A 17,479-nucleotide genomic window follows, 5' to 3' on the forward strand; every position below is an offset into this window, starting at 1 on the left:
CTGAAAACAGAGCTATTTATTGAGGGTGTCAAAAGTGTATAACAGCACAACTCACGGATGCATTTTAAGAACTGAAAATGGGACTCAACAGAGTTCATTCCTTTGTATGAAAATTGCAGCTAGCCCACAAACTAAAAAAGCTGCTCACTCCCTGGCTTGCGTCTGTGTTGTGCTGCGCACTGCACTTGGATGTCACAAACATAAAAAAGTGACTTTGAAGTCTCTCGGATTGCATGACTGAGTAATAATCACACCTTGTCAGCAGTTGGAGGTGTCAGGTCAGCAATTTTATTTGGGGGACTTTTGTTGCCGGCTGCACAGTGGCGTGGTGGTTAGCACTTTGCCTTGCAGCTAGAAGATCCCCAGGTTGCGCCCCGGCCTTCCCAGGATCTTTCTGTATGGAGTTTGCATGTTCTCCCTGTGTATGCGTGGGTTTTCTCCAGGTGCTCCGGCTTCCTCCCACAGTCCGAAAACATGCTGAAGTTAACTGATTATTCTAAATTGCCCGTAGGTGTGAATGTGAGTGTGATTGTATGTCTGTACATGTAGCCCTGCGACAGACTGGCAACCTGTCCAGGGGGTCCCCTGTCTTCACCCCAAGTCAGCGGGGATAGGTTCCGGCCCCTGGCCTTCAGCCCCTCCAGCCCCAAATTCTGGCACATTTACACTTACGTTTACAAAATATTAAGCTGACTTCTTAACAAAAAACATACAGTATCTCACAAAAGTGAGTCCACCCCTTGCATTTCTCCAAATATTTAATGATATCTATTCATGGGACAACACTGACGAAATGAAACATTCATACAATGTAAAGTAGTCACCGTACAGCTTGGATAACAGTGTACATTTTATCTTCCCATCAAAATAACTAAAAGACAGCCATTAATGTCTAAACTGCTGGCAACAAAAGTGAGTACACCCCTAACTGAAAATGTCCAAATTGGGCCCAAGTGTCAATATTTTGTGTGGCCACCATTATTTTCCAGCACTGCCTTCACCCTCCTGGGCATGGAGTTCACCAGAGCTTCACAGGTTGCCACTGGAATCATCTCCCACTCCTCCATGATGACATCACGGAGCTGGTGGATGTTAGAGACCTTACGCTCCTCCACCTTCCGTTTAAGGATGCCCCACAGATGCTCAATTGGGTTTAGGTCTGGAGACATGCTTGGCCAGTCCATCACCTTTACTCTCAGCTTCTCTAGCAAGGCAGTGGTCATCTTGGAGGTGTGTTTGGGGTCATTATCATGTTGGAATAATGCCCTGCGGCCCAGCTTCTTAAGGGAGGGGATCATGCTCTGCTTCAGTATGTCACAGTACATTTTGGCATTCATGCTTCCCTCAATAAACTGTAATTTTCCAGTGCCGGCAGCACTCATACAGCCCCAGACCATGACACTCCCACCACCATGACTGTAGGCAAGACACTCTTGTCTTTGTACTCCTCACCTGGCTGCCGCCACACACGCTTGACACCATCTGAACCAAATAAGTTTATCTTGGTCTCATCAGACCACAGGACATGGTTCCAGTAATCCATATCCTTAGTCTGCTTGTCTTCAGCAAACTGTTTGCGGGCTTCCTTGTGCATCATCTTTAGAAGAGGCTTTCTTCTGGGACGACAGCCATAGAGGTCAATTTGATGCAGTGTGTGGCGTATGGTCTGAGCACTGACAGGCTGACCCCCCACCCCTCCAACCTCTGCAGCAATGCTGGCAGCACTCCTACGCCTATTTCCCAAAGACAACCTGTGGATTCGACGCTGAGCACGTGCACTCAACTTCTTTGGTCGACCATGGCGAGGCCTGTTCTGAGTAGAACCGGTCCTCTTAAACCGCTGGATGCTCTTGGCCACCGTGCTGCAGCTCAATTTCAGGGTGATGGCAATCTTCTTATAGCCTAGGCCATCGTTATGTAGAGCAACAATCCTTTTTCTCAGATCCTCAGAGAGTTCTTTGCCATGAGGTGCCATGTTGAACTTCCAGTGACCAATGTGAGATGTGTGAGAGTGATATTACCAAATTAAACACACCTGCTCACCTTTCACACCTGAGACCTTTTAACGCTAACAAGTCACATGAAACTGGGGATGGAAAATGTGCACTTGGGCCCAATTTGGACATTTTCAGTTCAGGGTGTACTCACTTTTGTTGCCAGCAGTTTAGACATTAATGGCTGTGTTTTAGTTATTTTGATGGGAAGATAAAATGTACACTGTTATCCAAGCTGTACGGTGACTACTTTACATTGTATGAATGTTTCATTTCGTCAAGTGTTGTCCCATGAATAGATATCATTAAATATTTGGAGAAATGCAAGGGGTGGACTCACTTTTGTGAGATACTGTATTTCTATCAAGGAATAAATTATATCCATACAAAACCAGATAAACAGCAGCAGTGACTAGGGATTACAGATTAGGCCTAATGTACATCACAACAAGGTTTAAAGGGTACAACAACAGAGACCATGTGTTCTGCATATGGCACAGATGGTCTTCCTGCTAACCAGATTAACCTGCGGCAGACTCTACGCTATGTCAGTGTGTGAGTCACACAGTCTGTGGAACAACACTGCCAATGTGCAGGAAACAACACAATGCCTACTGCAGACTGCTGCCGTTTGTCATCCACACAAAACCATCTGTTTTGGGCATAAACACTGTATCTATTAGTCTTGCATATACAGTGAGATCTCTACAAGATGCATACAGTTTACTAATTGGTCCTGTAAGGTCACAGAAGCCCACACGCATCACAATGAGAGTCCAAACAGATACCCCAACTGCTGATCTCAGTCAAAACAACTCTGCCATACAAGATGTTAGTTAATCCAGGTCAGAGCAATGTGGGGCAACAGAATCAGACGTCTTTGTGTGTTTGTAACCAATAAGCTGCTGTTTCATGTTGGAAACAAGTTTTGGCACTCTACCTGGACACTGTGTTTGTTAATTATATGTGTGGCTTTGTTTACATTTAGGTGACTCACAGCTGGAACAATTCTGAGCGAGGATCACCATGAAACTGTCTAGGTTCATTAGTCAGTCGAAATAACTTCATTATAAAATATCATTTTTTCAACTGTGTCCAAAGTCAAGCATGTTTTACATAACCATTAGCTAATAGGCTGTCAGAAAGCCACCAAGTGTAGTTTAACTGTACCAATTCTTTAGGATGAGTGGTCAAAGATGTAACCTGAAGTCTGACAGAAGCATGTGGATGGCTACCAAAAACGTCGTCGAGGTGAAAATGGGATATTTAACCAAATATTAGCATTGTTATATGAATATTTGATCAAGTACATTGTTATATTTTCAGATAACCCATAACAAATCTATGAAAGCACTAAAATGCATTATTGTTTGTTGTTTTTTTTTTGTCTGTGACAAAGATGCATGGGTTTCAATAATTCCATCCTAGAAAATTTAGAGTTATAGGAGTCATTAGAAACTCAAGACTGCAATGACATACATGGTCTTTACAAGTGTATGTAAACTTTTGCTCACCTCTAGGATTGTTACATAATCTGTTACTGCATTCAGTAACAGTAAACATACATTTTGTCTAAAACAAAAAATTTAAGCAGAGCTGGAGGGATGCTCAGACTAAACATTTCGGTGCATATGTAAATGCCCATTATCTATTTATCTAATAACCATAGACCGCTACTGGAGGGAAAACCAGGCATGCATGTACTCACACCTATGGCTAAATTCAGAATCACAAATTAACCTCAGCTTGTCTTTGAACTGTGGAAAGAAACCGGAGTACCCAGTTAAAACTCATGAAAGCATGAGCAGAACATGAAAATTCAGTATATGCAAGTGTTACCTAATAATTTAGTGCAGTAGCACAAAGCTGCTGGTCTTGCTACAAGTACAGCTAGTCTGATTTAGTAAAAGCTGTATCAGTTTCTTCTCTTCTGTTCGTCTGTGTATTTAAATGAGTCACTTCTCAGAGTGCATTTCGTGCCCACACCAATCAATAAACATGAAAGTCTGAACAGTGCTTTGGCACCTGGATTACTATTTTCTCTGTAGCATTGTCATTAGTTGATTAAGTCAAACTGAAATGTTAACGTCCCTAAAGGGCTTTTCACACAGGATGCGGTATGGACTGTCAAAACTCAACATATTTGCCCTGTGACAGTGGCAGGTGTGCAACTTTTGAACCAGCAGGCTGCACTGTGCGTGCACTTTCCTCGGTGGAGCGGCATACCATTGAAATGAATGGGTTTTAAAGCGCGGTGGTGCTGTTGCTGTGTCCTGTGTACATTTTGTGCTTCATTGTATTTGCTGTGTTTTTTCGATACACAGGACGTGGAAAGGGGACCTGGATGCATTTATTTTTTAATCTTGTGTCCATGTTATTGGTATTTTTAAGGCTGGATTTTGAAAAAAAAATAAACAAAAGTTAACAGATCAATATCGATACTGATAGATATTAGTAAATAAAGTACCAAAACAATACTAATTCATGCTGATCTGATTTACTGAAGCTGCATTATGAATATTAAGTTCAACATACCATTTTTAGGGTCACTTCTTTTCTCTGCAAAAGAAAAATTCACACAATTATAGTTGCAGGACAGCGTCAACAGGAACCAACGAACTTCAGAACGCATGAAATGGAAGTTGTTTGGACTTTTTAATAGGCAAGAAGAAGGTGAGCTGTTCCAAGAGTCAGGAAGTGTTATGAGGTTCAGTTAGTACAATTGGGCGGCTATCAGAGAGAAGTCAGTAGTTTTAAATCCCTGAGGTATCAAAGTTGACAAAGATAACATGCTGTCACACATCTTTGGCACAGCAGGCAGAAGAGTCAGGAAGCCTTTAACATGAGCAGAAGAAGAAGAAGAGAAGCAAAAGATTTGAAAGCCAAGTTGTGGCATACACTGCCCTGCCTCCACTGCCTTTAAAGCCTTCTGTGTCTCAGCTCTGTGAGCCTTTGAACCCTCACTCATCAGCACAGTTTGAACTGTGCACTTCAAAAGGCCAGCATGCTGAGAGGAGCTGGAGGGAAGCCAAAGAGGAGCCTCACTGCAGAGGTATTTACTACACTGTTTCACAACAGCAGAGAGAAAGATGCTGAGCTCAGAGCTGCAGAGAAAGGAAAACTGTCCCAAACCAAACTGTGAGAAAGTTTGCGGCCGAGCTGCTGTGTTTATCCAACATGCCTGCCGAACCGTCAAGCTGAAAGCTCGGTCACGTGAGCATGTAGTGGCCCACTGTTGCTCCAGCGCTGTCATGTGACAATGTTGTGGTCCGCTAGTGACCACCCACCATCCGTACGATTTTCAGATGTGGTGCGCTGCCGTGCAGCAAAATCGCATGTAGTGGACACGCGGCTTGATGTTGTTTACTGTTGTTGTATTATGTCAATATTTACTATGCTTGAGATGATATGAATAATGCAGACACAGCAAAACTTCATTGTGTTTTCATTTTTCATGTAGAATAAAAACTGCTTATTTCCCTGGTACAGTTGGACATAAGTGAGGTAGACTGGTTTGGGGCTCAGATTAAGGCTGGGTTAGTACAACAGGAGGTGAGTTCTTCAGTGTGAGGTGTGAAAGGTCATAGTGACTGAGGAAACAGAAAAAAGAACAACTTGCACAGGGAAACTGACCTGTTTTCCTTTGTCGTCGGTTGAGCAGGTCATTGATGGCAGCTCTGAATCGTTTGGCCTCTTCTTCACTAGCAAAGTTCAGACCAATCTGACAACTCTGAAAGAAGGATGAAGAGCCACATGTGATTTTAATGACACCTTTCTTTAAAGAACAGGAAGACCTTATGGCATTTGGTCTGAACACCTTGTATAAGATTTATATACCAATTCAATTTCAGTTCAATTTTATTTACATAGTGCCAATAACAGTTCAAGTTGTCTCAAGATGCTTTACAGAAACCACATACCTAAACCCCTAGAGCAAGCCCTAAGGTGGCAGTGGCAAGAAAAAAACTCCCTTTTAACAGGAAGACACCTTCAGCAGAACCCGGGTCTTTATATGGGGGGACCCATCTGCCTGCTGGCCGGCAGACTGGGAGGGACAGAAGAGGTAGAGTGGGAGGGTGAGAGGAAAGGGAGGGGGAGGGATGGGAGAAGAGGGGGGTGGGGAACAAGGAACATATAACACACAATTGGATACATGCATGATAAGCTAGATGATACATAGAAAGTACAAGCTAACATTGAAAATGATTCATAAGTTTACTGTTATGGTGTAAGGCTCTGGCATTAAATATACTACATATACAGCGGGAAGTAAAGGTAGCCCTTCTCCTCTGTGTCTGCCTCAGGGCAGCAAAGCCGTCGACCAGAAGGAAGCCACTCAAATGCAGAGAAGAGTGAATGTGAGGGGTCACGGATGATCCGGTTTGTTTGCCAGTCTACATGTTAACTGTTCATACACTGCAGACACAGTTCTGAGAGGCAGTCCTATGATTTTTGAGCATACAGTGACAGTCCTCTGTAGGCGGTTTCTGTTCTGGAGGCTGGTGGAGTGGAACCAGCAGGTGATGCAGAAACCGTGTGTAGATGAGCATATCAAGTATAGTAAGGGTGATGCCGAGTAGACTGGTGGAAATGGGCAGCTGGAAGCAGTGGGCTGGAGGAAGGTCAGCAGCAGCATCCCACAATCAGGTATAATATTATGACCACCTGCCTAATATTGTGCTGGTCCTCCTTCTGCTGCCAAAACAGCCCTGACCCATTGAGGCATGGACTTAGACCTCTGAAGGTGTGCTGTGGTATCTGGCATCAAGATGTTAGCAGCAGATCCTTTAAGTCCTGGAGGTTGTGAGGTGGGGCCTCCATGGATCAGACTTGTTTGTCCAGAACATCCTACAGTTACTTGATTAGACTGAGATCTGAAAAAGTTGGAGTCCAAGCCAACACCTCAAAGTCATTATTGTGCTCCTCAAGCCATTCCTGAAACATTTCTCATTTTTGGCACACCACATTATCCTGCTCAAAGAGGCCACAGCCATCAGGGAACACCATTTTCATGAAAGGGTGTACATGGTTTGCAACAATGCTTAAGTAGGTGGTACGTGTCAAAGTGACATCCACATGCATGGAAGGACCCATCCTGGTGCCATGCGTTCCCCAGGTCATCCACGTGTATTAACCCGACGATCCACGTGATGTAAAACAAATTGTGATTCATCAGACCAGGCCACTTTCTTCTATGGCTCTGTGGTCCACTTCTGATGCTCACGTGTCCATTGTTGGTGCTTTTGACGGTGCACAGGGGTCAGCATGGGCACCCTGATTGGTCTGTGGCTATGCAGCCCCATATGCAACAAACTGCGACGCACTGCGTATTCTGACACCTTTCTATCAAAACCAGCATTAACTTCTCCAGCAATGTGAACAACACTAGCTCATGCGTGGGATTGGACCACATGGGCCAGCCTTCAATCCTCATGTGCATCAATGAGCCGTGGCTGCCCATGACTGTCGCTGGTTCACCACTGTTCCTTCCTTGGATCACTTTTGATTGATACTGACCATTGCAGACTGGGAACACCCCACAAGAGCTACAGTTTTTGGAGATGCTATGACCCAGTCGTCTAGCCATCACAATTTGGTCCTTGTCAAACTCGCTCAAATCCTTACACTTGCCCATTTTTCTTGCTTCTAACACATCAACTTTGAGGACGAAATATTCACTTGCTACCTAATATATCCAGCCCACTAATGGGTGTCATGATGAAGAGACAATCAGTCTTATTCCCTCCATCTGTCAGTAGTCATAATGTTATGTGTGATCAGTGTATATGTACAGGAACAGACTTGAGAATTTATCTATAAATTTAAAAAAATAAGAAGTTTATGATTATTAATTACAATTATTCAATCAACACTACCAGGGGCATAGCCATCATCAAAGAACACAATGATCTGAGTCTTCAGTTCCTGAGATGCTGAGAGTGCATAAGGACTCTTGAGTTCATTCTTGCAGCTAACAGCAGTCAGCAGAATGGAAGGCAGCTACTCATTAGGAGTAAGGAGGGTAGATCTATGCTACATGGGTGGATCTGTTGTCCAGCCAGGGGTTGCAAGCTTGAATGACTCATTCAGACAGATCCACATTTTGATTGATGGAGAAAGGAAAGAAAAATGTAGATAGTCTTTTCTAGGGGCACACTATTAAGTTAAAAAAATATTTAAAAAATGATTAAAGGGGTTTAAGCACCAATAATTTGATTGGGAAAACTTACCTCTTCTGGTTTAGAAATCTCATAATGATTAGCAAGCACTAAATATTGTCAGGCAAGGTAGAAAATACTAAACTAATGTGTTCAAAGCACATGAGTCTGTATAATAGTCTCTGATTATTATAGACCAGCTGCTGTGGATGTTAAGTTCTGAAGTAATCACAAAGAGTTGGATACTTACGTCGCCTGCAAATGAGATGAAGTATGGTCTGGAGCTGCTAATGGAGAAGCTGTGGTACAGTTCCTGTTCAAACATGGTTTTCCCCTCCTGCAAAACCATGAAGCACATAAAGACATATCAGAAAAGATTCTTCTAGAAGTTCAGAGGGAACAAACCGACTTCTTCACAGGTTGTAGATCACCTACACTTTATATATTTACTGTATTTATATTTCTGCTTTCTTGTTTGTTTAAAAAGCAAACCCCTGATTTTTAGACCTACGTGTTACCTTCCACGGACTAACTGCTTTGAAGAAAACCCACACAGCCACAGGAAGAACATGGAAACTCTAAACAGATAGGCCTTAACAGAGCAAAAGGTTGACACCCTGAACCTTCTTGCTGTGAGGCCACAGTGCTAAACAGTACCACACTATGCCACCCATCGATAATAACAATAACAACTTTAATTAACTGGAGTGTCTTTCAGGGTAACCACAGCACCTAGTACCGAGGAGAGCTCTCCACTTCATTACTCTGTCTAGATGAATTTCAGAGTCTGTATGAGCATCTGTCTGTAAACACAGATCTGTGGCTTGTAATTCATTTTGATCCATTAGTCTTGTATAACTGAATGCACATCATCTTTAAAACACTAATATTTTATTCAATAAGTACACTAAGTGTATGGATGCAGTCTGGCCTCAAACCATTGTAGAAGCAGTGAGACAGACAAAGCAGGTGGTGAGAATAAAAAATAGGAAACAAAAAGATTTAAATGATACAGACAGGAAAAATGCAGCCAATTCTGATGAATCTCGATTTCTGCTGAGGCTGCAGGTGGTAAACTTAGAATTTGGAGTCATTGCCACAAACGTTAGGACCCAACCTGCTTTGTACCAACTGTTGTAGTGATGTAATGATGTGGATAATGTTTGCTTGGCATACTTTGGGCACTTTAATACCAATAATCATGATTTTTATAACATGCTGAGTAATGTTGTTGACCATATTTATCCCTTCATGATCACAGTTTACCATCTCTATATTGGCTTCTTCTAGAAGCCAATATATCGACCCATTAGACAAAGCACAAGTTTTCTGAAAACAGATTAATTAACATGACAGTGGACTTCAGAGGCCCACACAGCCACCAGATGTAAATTCAACAGTACAACTTTGGGATGTGGCAGAAGAGATTGGCAGTATGAATGTGCAGCTGGCAAATAGGCAGAAATGATGTGATGCAATCATGTCAACATGGAGCGAGTCCCAAAGGGATGTTTCCAGCATCTTGTGGTATCCATGACACTGAGAACTGATGCTGCTCCTACAAATATCTCAGTGAGTGTTCAGTGACTGTGTATCACAGTTTTACTAACGCTTAAGTTTTGGGGAATCTGAGAAGCATTCCGTTTTTTATCAAGCTATAACACTGTACAGTCATGGACAAAAGGATTGGCACCCCTAGAATTTTTCCAGAAAATACACCATTTCTCCCAGAAATTGTTGCAATTACAAATGTTTTTGGTATACATGTTTATTTCCTTGATGTGCACTGGAAAAACACAAAAAAGCAGAAGAAAAAAAAGCCAAAATTGATATAATTTTACACAAAACTTTAAAAAATGGGCTGGACGCAATTGTTGGCACCCTTTTAAAACTGTGGGTAAATCATTTTATTTCAAACATGTGATGCTTGTTTAAACTCACCTGTGGCAAGTAACAGGTGCTGGCAATATAGAAATCACACCTGAAGCCAGTTAGAACATGTAAAAGTTGACTCAACCTTTGTGTTGTGTGCCTATGTGTGTCACACCAAGCATGGAGAAGAGAAAGAAGAGACAAGAAGTGTCTGAGGACTTAAGAAGCAAAACTGCAGAAAAACATGAACAATCTAAAGGTTACAAGACTATCTCCAGAGATCTTGAAGTTCCTTTGTCCACTGTGCGTAATATAATCAAGAAGTTTATAACCCATGGAACTGTGGCTAATCTCCCTGGATGGGGATGGAAGAGAAAAATTGATGAAAGAATGCAACGCAGGATAGTTTGAATGATGGATAAACATCCTCAGTCAACTTCCACACAAATTCAGGCTATCCTGCAGACTCAGGGTGCAAAAGTGTCAGCTTGGACCACACGTCGTCATCTGACTGAGAAGAAGCGCTATGGCAGGAGATAGAGGAGAACCCCACTGCTGACAAAGAAACATAAAAAAGCCAGACTGGAGTTTGCAAAAATGTACCTGAGTAAGCCTCAATCCTTCTGGGACAACATTTTGTGGACAGATGAGACTAAGGTAGAGACTATCAAAATATTTTGGGCCGCAGTGTAGGGCCTAGTGTCAGAAAGCTGGGTCTGCGTCAGAGGTCTTGGGTGTTCCAGCAGGACAATGACTGGAATCATACCTCAAATAGCAACAAGAAATGGTTGGAGACAAAGCGCTGGAGAGTTCTGAAGTGGCCAGCAATGAGTCCGGATCTAAATCCCATTGAACACCTATGGAGAGATCTCAAAATTATTGTTACAAGAAGGCACCCTTCAAATCTGAGAGACCTGGAGCAGTTTGCAAAAGAAGAGTGATCCAAAATTCCATTGGAGAAGTGTAAGAAATTTGTTGATGGTCATAGGAAGCGATTGGTTTCAGTTATTTCTTCCAAAGGGTGTGCAACCAAATATTGAGTTGAGGGTGCCAACAATTTTGTCTGACCCATTTTTTGAGTTTTGTGTAAAATTCTGTCAATTTTGGCTTTTTTCCTTCTGCTTTTCTCTATTTTTCCAATGCACATCAAGGAAATAAACACATGCATACCAAAAACATTTGTAATTGCAACAATTTCTGGGAGAAATGGTGTATTTTCTGGAAAAATTCCAGGGGTGCCAATACTTTCGTCCATGACTTTAGCACAATGGTTAATGTTATTGTGAGCAAAAGCTGACATCTGTATGTGACGCACCTCTAAAGCTCACTATTTGACATATTTTATCCCTACTGCTTAATATATATAAAATAATTGTCTGATTAGTCAGTTTATGCTGGAGTTGTGTGTTCTGCAATTTCTTGGCTCTGTGCAGCTCCCAAGAAACCAGCCGACTGTTTCAGTTTCCAACTAGCAAACAGGTCAACATAACACCTGTAAAACAGCATTTCTGTGCAGCTTTAACAACCAAGATCATAAACAGTACATCTGTTTGTGAGCATTATAGTTGCTGGTAGGTGGGATCTGTTACATTTGGACAAAGCACAACAGGCTGATTCCACTGTGCCCCGTCTTTAAGCTTAGCTAAGCCAACTGACAGCTTCTCATCCAACTTTCTACTAGAAAGTGAAAACACCAAAATCTAAAACTAGTCCCTGAAGATGCATCATTCATCTATGCTGCAGTGTTAAAAGCTTTAACAGATCTTTCCATGACAGCATAGTGTTACTCACCTTGATGTCAAACACTCTGATGAAGTAGGATCTCTGGGGGTTGTCTTTGACTAGGCAGGCCACTCCACAGCACCTCTTCACCCAGCTACAGCTTCGGTCGGCTACATACACCTGAACCACCGCCGAGCACAGGGTCTGAATATACAGAGAAAGAGGAAAAGGTGTGCTTCATTATTCATTAAAAGAGTAAACCCATAAAAATCTGCTAAAGCAGTAGTGGCATTGCTTAATCATGAGAATTTTAACTGTTTAATCGACATACCGCGTCTACATTTTACAGACTCATACAGACCCTTGACGCAAGCCTCTCAGAACATGTGACACAGCAGAGAAAGAGGAAGAGGAAATGTACATGATGCAAAACCTTTAAACAATGATAAGCCTTACTAAACCAGGGCAGAAACAGAGCAGATCATTGGGACAACACTAAGACCTTTGGAAATCAGATTAGGAGTCGCACATGCAAATGCTTTATCAGTGGATTCTCAAATGTACCAAGATAATTAATATATTAAGTATGACATTATGGCAGGACGTCTGCACAGAATCTTCCCATTCACTTGTAAGCTGTGACTTGTTTGTTGTCTTGATGTAGCCCAGCAAATTAGAATAAAAACAATAAGTCTTTGCCATTATTTATACACAGATCCCCAACTTTGGAGGACCAAAATCAACCTGCTAATTTTAAAGGGAATTGCTCTGATTACCTCTGCAACTTTGTCAGAGTGACAGTGGGTCTGACATTTCACCACAATGTTTTAACCTCCTTTTCTGGAGAACAGGAAGCAGAGTCCAGCTGCTGTCCTCAGCACTGCGTAGTCCTCGTACTCTTCTGGTTTGTGGTTTCTGCAGAGGTCGCACTGTCTTAAATCCTCTGCCAGGATTCCTCCCTCTGCGGCAGAAAGTAACTCCAGCCACTGGGGGAGGAAAGAGGAAATGCCACTAGGCCTGTTTCCTTCTCTGTGATTTATGAGCAGCAGGTCAGAGCTGCACCAGGAAACACTTTTTACCATGAAATCACCACTCAGCATCACACAGGCAAGGTCAAAGGTTTGCTGTCAAAAGCCTCATTTAAGTTCTGTGAATTTTCTCTAAGGGACAGTATTCAGCAGTAAACACTGACACAGCGCACTCACAGACTCTCTGCAGGTTACATCAACAAGCATCTGATAACCAGAAACCTGAAGGACAATATTCAATTCAATTTTATTTATATGGCGCCAATTACAGTGAAATTGTCTTGAGACGCTTTACAGAACCCATATGCCTGACCCACAATATCAGTGGCGGTCAGCAGTAGATAATACTTATCAGCTGGTCATTGAATATTTCCTTTAAGGCTGTGCGTCTTTGGCGCTACAGCTGAAAATATTAGCCAAATGTGATAGTCAGTTGACAGAAACATGCCTGATGTTGTACTTTATCATACATTGAGTGTTCGGTGTAGCCATGGCATTAGACCTGCACAAAGTATCACTGCCTTTTTCTCTTTTAGGTAACACTGAGGAGACTACCATCTTGTTTAACTAAAGTTTCGTCATTGCCACTGTACGACAGCAGGCAGGGGCTAGATGTTTGTGTTTAGGTTGAGCTCTACATGGTGGGAGACATAAACTGACTACTTTGACAGTAACTGTTGGGATCATAGGGCAAAAATTAAAGTAGTCTCATACCAATCCAAACATCACTTATCGAATGGCCGAGGATGAATAGGTATACTATCATGCCTTAAATACATGAAACAATTACTGGATTAGTAATGAAAAATGATGGTGTGGACTCAATAGTTACCGTACTTTCCGGACTATAAGCCGCCATTTTTTTCTCACGCTTTGAACCCTGTGGCTTATACGACGATGCAACTAATGTATAGATTTTTACGGGTGAGCTTCATGTCGTCAATACATTTAGCCTCATCACATCAGAATGAAATTAGCGAACAGGTCACAGTGGACCAAGGGAACTGTTCGAATTAAATCAAACGCACTCACACCAAATTCTTCAGATAAGTCATTTTGCGCTTCCTGCACACACCCTCATCATGGAAAACAAACGAAGAAATGCATATGATGCAGCTTTTAAGTTAAAGGTAATTGATCTGCCTGTTGAAGAAGGAAATAAAGCTGCTGCAAGTAAGCTTGGCATCAATGAACCGATGGTGAGATGTTGGAGTCGGCAGCGTGAAGAACTGACTCAATGCGTTTTACTGCTGTGTTACTGCCATGTTACAGGCACTGTTCAGAAAAAAAGCATTTATTTAATTAAAAGTTTAAAAAAAACAACTTTCTGTGTAAACATCTCTCTTACAACACGGACACCTGCGGCTTATACATGTACAAAACTTTTTCTCGTTTTAAATGTAGTGGGTGCTGCTTATATTCAGGTGCGCTCAATAGCCCAGAAATTACGGTAATTAGAATTACAGCTTTGTGGTTGTATACTGCCACAGTCACAGTTTACATTCATATCTCCTTCTGTTCCTAAGTGATGGTGCTGAATAATATGTCTTTTTTCCAGAATCCATACATTGTCATTAGGAAGCACCAGTGCTACTGGTGAAAAAAGAAACCTGGTTCTCAGGATGGTCAAACCAAACATATTCCCTTCTAGCACCAATTGTTCAAACTGAATCACAATAAACTATTCGCAGTGCTTATGTCTTTTAACTTCTTTTATGGTTTCATGCATCTGGAACGTTTTTCTGTCTGAAATCATCTCAACGGGAGTGTGTTCAGGAACGAGTCGGTAGTAACATATAGAAGGAACAAATTAACACTGCCGCAACAGATGCCTGCTGTTCTTGTGCTTCATAAATAGAATGATGCTCAGCAAAAGACAACAGATTCTCTTGGGGTATCCTTCAAAGAAGAGTTAAGAAGATAACAATACAGTCTTTGCACAACCTGACATGAAACTGTTGAACTGTCAGTGTTTCTGAGCACTTTACAGACTTCTCATCCTTTTTAGGCTAAAGAGTTGGGGATCATTCAAGTCCTTGCAGAGGTTGATTCTTGTTCACTGATTACACATGAAATTGTAAATGTCAAGTGTGTTACCAGAGTAACGAGTTTTAGAAAACCGCCTCTGCTCATAAAAGCATTACCACGAGGTGGCTACAAATTTTGCCATGAACCATTTAATCATTCAACTGAAAATTAACAATACTAATTTCTAAACTGTTGGTTGGACCAAAAAAGACATTTGACAGACTTCATCTCCAATTGTGGGACCTCATAATGCACATTTTTCTATATGCCACAATTTTTTTCATACATTTACACTAAAAGTAACGACTTGCTAAAAAGATGACTTCAATCAAAAAATTTATAACAGCTAACAGGCTGGACTTATTGTAAGATTCAGGCAATGTTCAAAGTTGTTTGATGCATTTTAGCCTCAGATTATAACTGAGGCTTTGGGGATCAATTACAACCTTTTCAGTTGGAAGCGAGAGAAAAGATTTGATGAATAACTGCTGAGGTCAAGAAAATTCTAAGACCCTAAAAAAAGGAGTGATGAGTCAGAATAGATTAAGAAACTAGTTGTAAACATCCAATTCTTAAATCCAAATACAGTACATCCCCAAAAATTTTATGAAATCTGCCACAAGATAAATCCAAACCCCAAAACCGATGTAGATTTAATTTTCAAACTAAAACTTGTATCACCAGATTTAGCTTTGCCACAGAGTCAAACTTTCTAATCCTGCTTTGCGAAATACCATCCATGACAGCTTCCATCTGTGTACATGAATGTGTAGAGGAGAATATCAAGTCTCTTCACAAGTTACACCGAATTTTGGTTCCTCCATCTCGGTGTTGATATGTTTTTCAGTGCCATTTGTTTGTCTTCCTGTCAGCACAAATACAGAAAAACTATTGAGCCAATTTTCACAAAACTCTACAGAGAGGGGCATGACCAAAGGAAGAGCCCATCAAGTTTTAGTGTGGTTCAGATGACTTTTTTTTTTTAAATGGTGAGACGGGGCACTGTACTTGGCAGAGGACTGTGCTCTACGAGTGCTCTTCTTGTCTTTAACCAAGACTAAGTCCAGTGACTGGAACAATAGTGGAATGAAATGACACTTTCCTTTCCTGGTGACAAATGGATTTATCCCAGGCTGAACACCAAAAATACATCTCTTTTAATTTTGCTAGAGATATGAAAGAGGACACTGCAGTAAATAGCAGTGATTTTACTGTTTCGCTTTACATACTTATTACTCCGCCAAGGAACGGGCGGAGTTATGCGATGATCGGCGTACGTTCGTCTGTGAATCTGTTAATCTGTCTGTGTGAAACATTACTGAAAAACGGAGCAACAGATTTGGATGAAATTTTCAGAGAAGCTCAGTAATGACACAAGGACCAAGTGATTAGATTTTGGCAGTGATGCGGCTTATAGCCTGGATCTATAGCTTTGTTAAAGATTTCCCATTGGGAGATATAGCAACCGGCACGGCGTTGCTGTAACCACGATGTGAACACTGTGTCAGTTACCTGCTGACGATCACATGATTGCGATCCTACTACAAATTGACTGTGATTTATCAGTTGGAAATCATACAAGGAACAAATGATTAAACTGTGGGCTGTTTCTGAGTCCCATCAATTCCTGCCATCCGCTACATATTTAGGTCACGCAATGTAGCAAACCCCAGCCAGACACGTTAAGTTCAGCCGTCAGCCTTATTTTGAACACAAATTCACCTTTCTGTACTTCACTCATTTCTTCACCGTAAGAGCTTGTTCCCATTGCAACTAAGTGCTTCTAAGTTTGTACACATCCTTTGCTAGACAGCAACAGCGTGGAACCGTTGTCTTTCATCTTTATTTCAATTTTCTGACTTTTCGGCAGCGTCTTCGTCATGTCAAGAAACCACGTCTTAGAGAATCTGTGCTGCTGGAATGGTGACAAAATAAAAGCCTGCAACATTAAAAATACGTCTTCAAAATAAAAGCATGGAAGGAACGGTTATTTTAACAGTAGCAAAACAAAGGTTTGCCAAAAGTGATGAACTGATCAACAGACTTTTATAAGATTAATTTACATGCAATTTGGTATTCATACATAACATGCACATGCATTACACATGCTTGTGCTCAGCGCAAGGTCATTTTTTATTAAAGATTTCATCCGTTGGACATGATACGTCAACTGAACAGCCTTGGCGGAGTACTGCACTCTCTGAGTGCTTTTCTAGTTAATCTATTTAATAGTTTAAGTTTTTACAAATCGCTGAAGTTGTGACTGTTTAACGCACTTGTTTTTTGAAAATAAGAAATCTATCAACTATGATACAGAGCCAGTAAAGAAAGGAAATTTAGTGATATAGATATTCTGCTTTAAGACATAGATTCGAACCGTATCAGTTTCCAGTATTATACTTCTAAATTTTTTTCTGAAATATACAGGAGCTTTATTACAATAAAACTTGGTTCAAAAATGGCAAAATTATGATTTAAATTAGTCAACAAGATTAGTAATTTGTCTGTTTTTGATATTAAGCTACATTTCAGTCACTATTGACGGGTCAATACAAATTTACCAAAGCTGTGTTTTTGGTTAAATTGGCTGTTCTGACCTCAGAGCTTCAGTAGTTTCACCCTGCAGGCTGCTGCTTTTTGCTGCCGACCTTGCAGGCTCAGCTGCAGTTCAACCTCT

General features: G+C 41.4%; 1 protein-coding gene across 2 annotated transcripts in view; it reads right to left on the reverse strand.

Annotated features, from left to right (window-relative positions):
- Positions 1-17,479, reverse strand: part of wasla (WASP like actin nucleation promoting factor a) — a 34,296-nt gene that overhangs the window by 14,781 nt on the left and 2,036 nt on the right. Inside the window, exons 2-5 of one of the 2 annotated variants that reach the window (XM_055009262.1) lie at positions 11,816-11,950; positions 8,403-8,489; positions 5,628-5,724; positions 4,530-4,553 (exon numbers count right to left, since the gene is read on the reverse strand). In XM_055009262.1, the coding sequence (XP_054865237.1) occupies positions 4,530-4,553; positions 5,628-5,724; positions 8,403-8,489; positions 11,816-11,950 (343 nt within the window). The remainder of the gene's footprint in view (positions 1-4,529; positions 4,554-5,627; positions 5,725-8,402; positions 8,490-11,815; positions 11,951-17,479) is intronic. The other variant, XM_055009263.1, reaches the window with a different exon arrangement.

The sequence above is a fragment of the Amphiprion ocellaris genome, chromosome 3, assembly GCF_022539595.1.
Source record: "Amphiprion ocellaris isolate individual 3 ecotype Okinawa chromosome 3, ASM2253959v1, whole genome shotgun sequence".
NCBI classification, from domain to species: Eukaryota; Metazoa; Chordata; class Actinopteri; family Pomacentridae; genus Amphiprion; species Amphiprion ocellaris.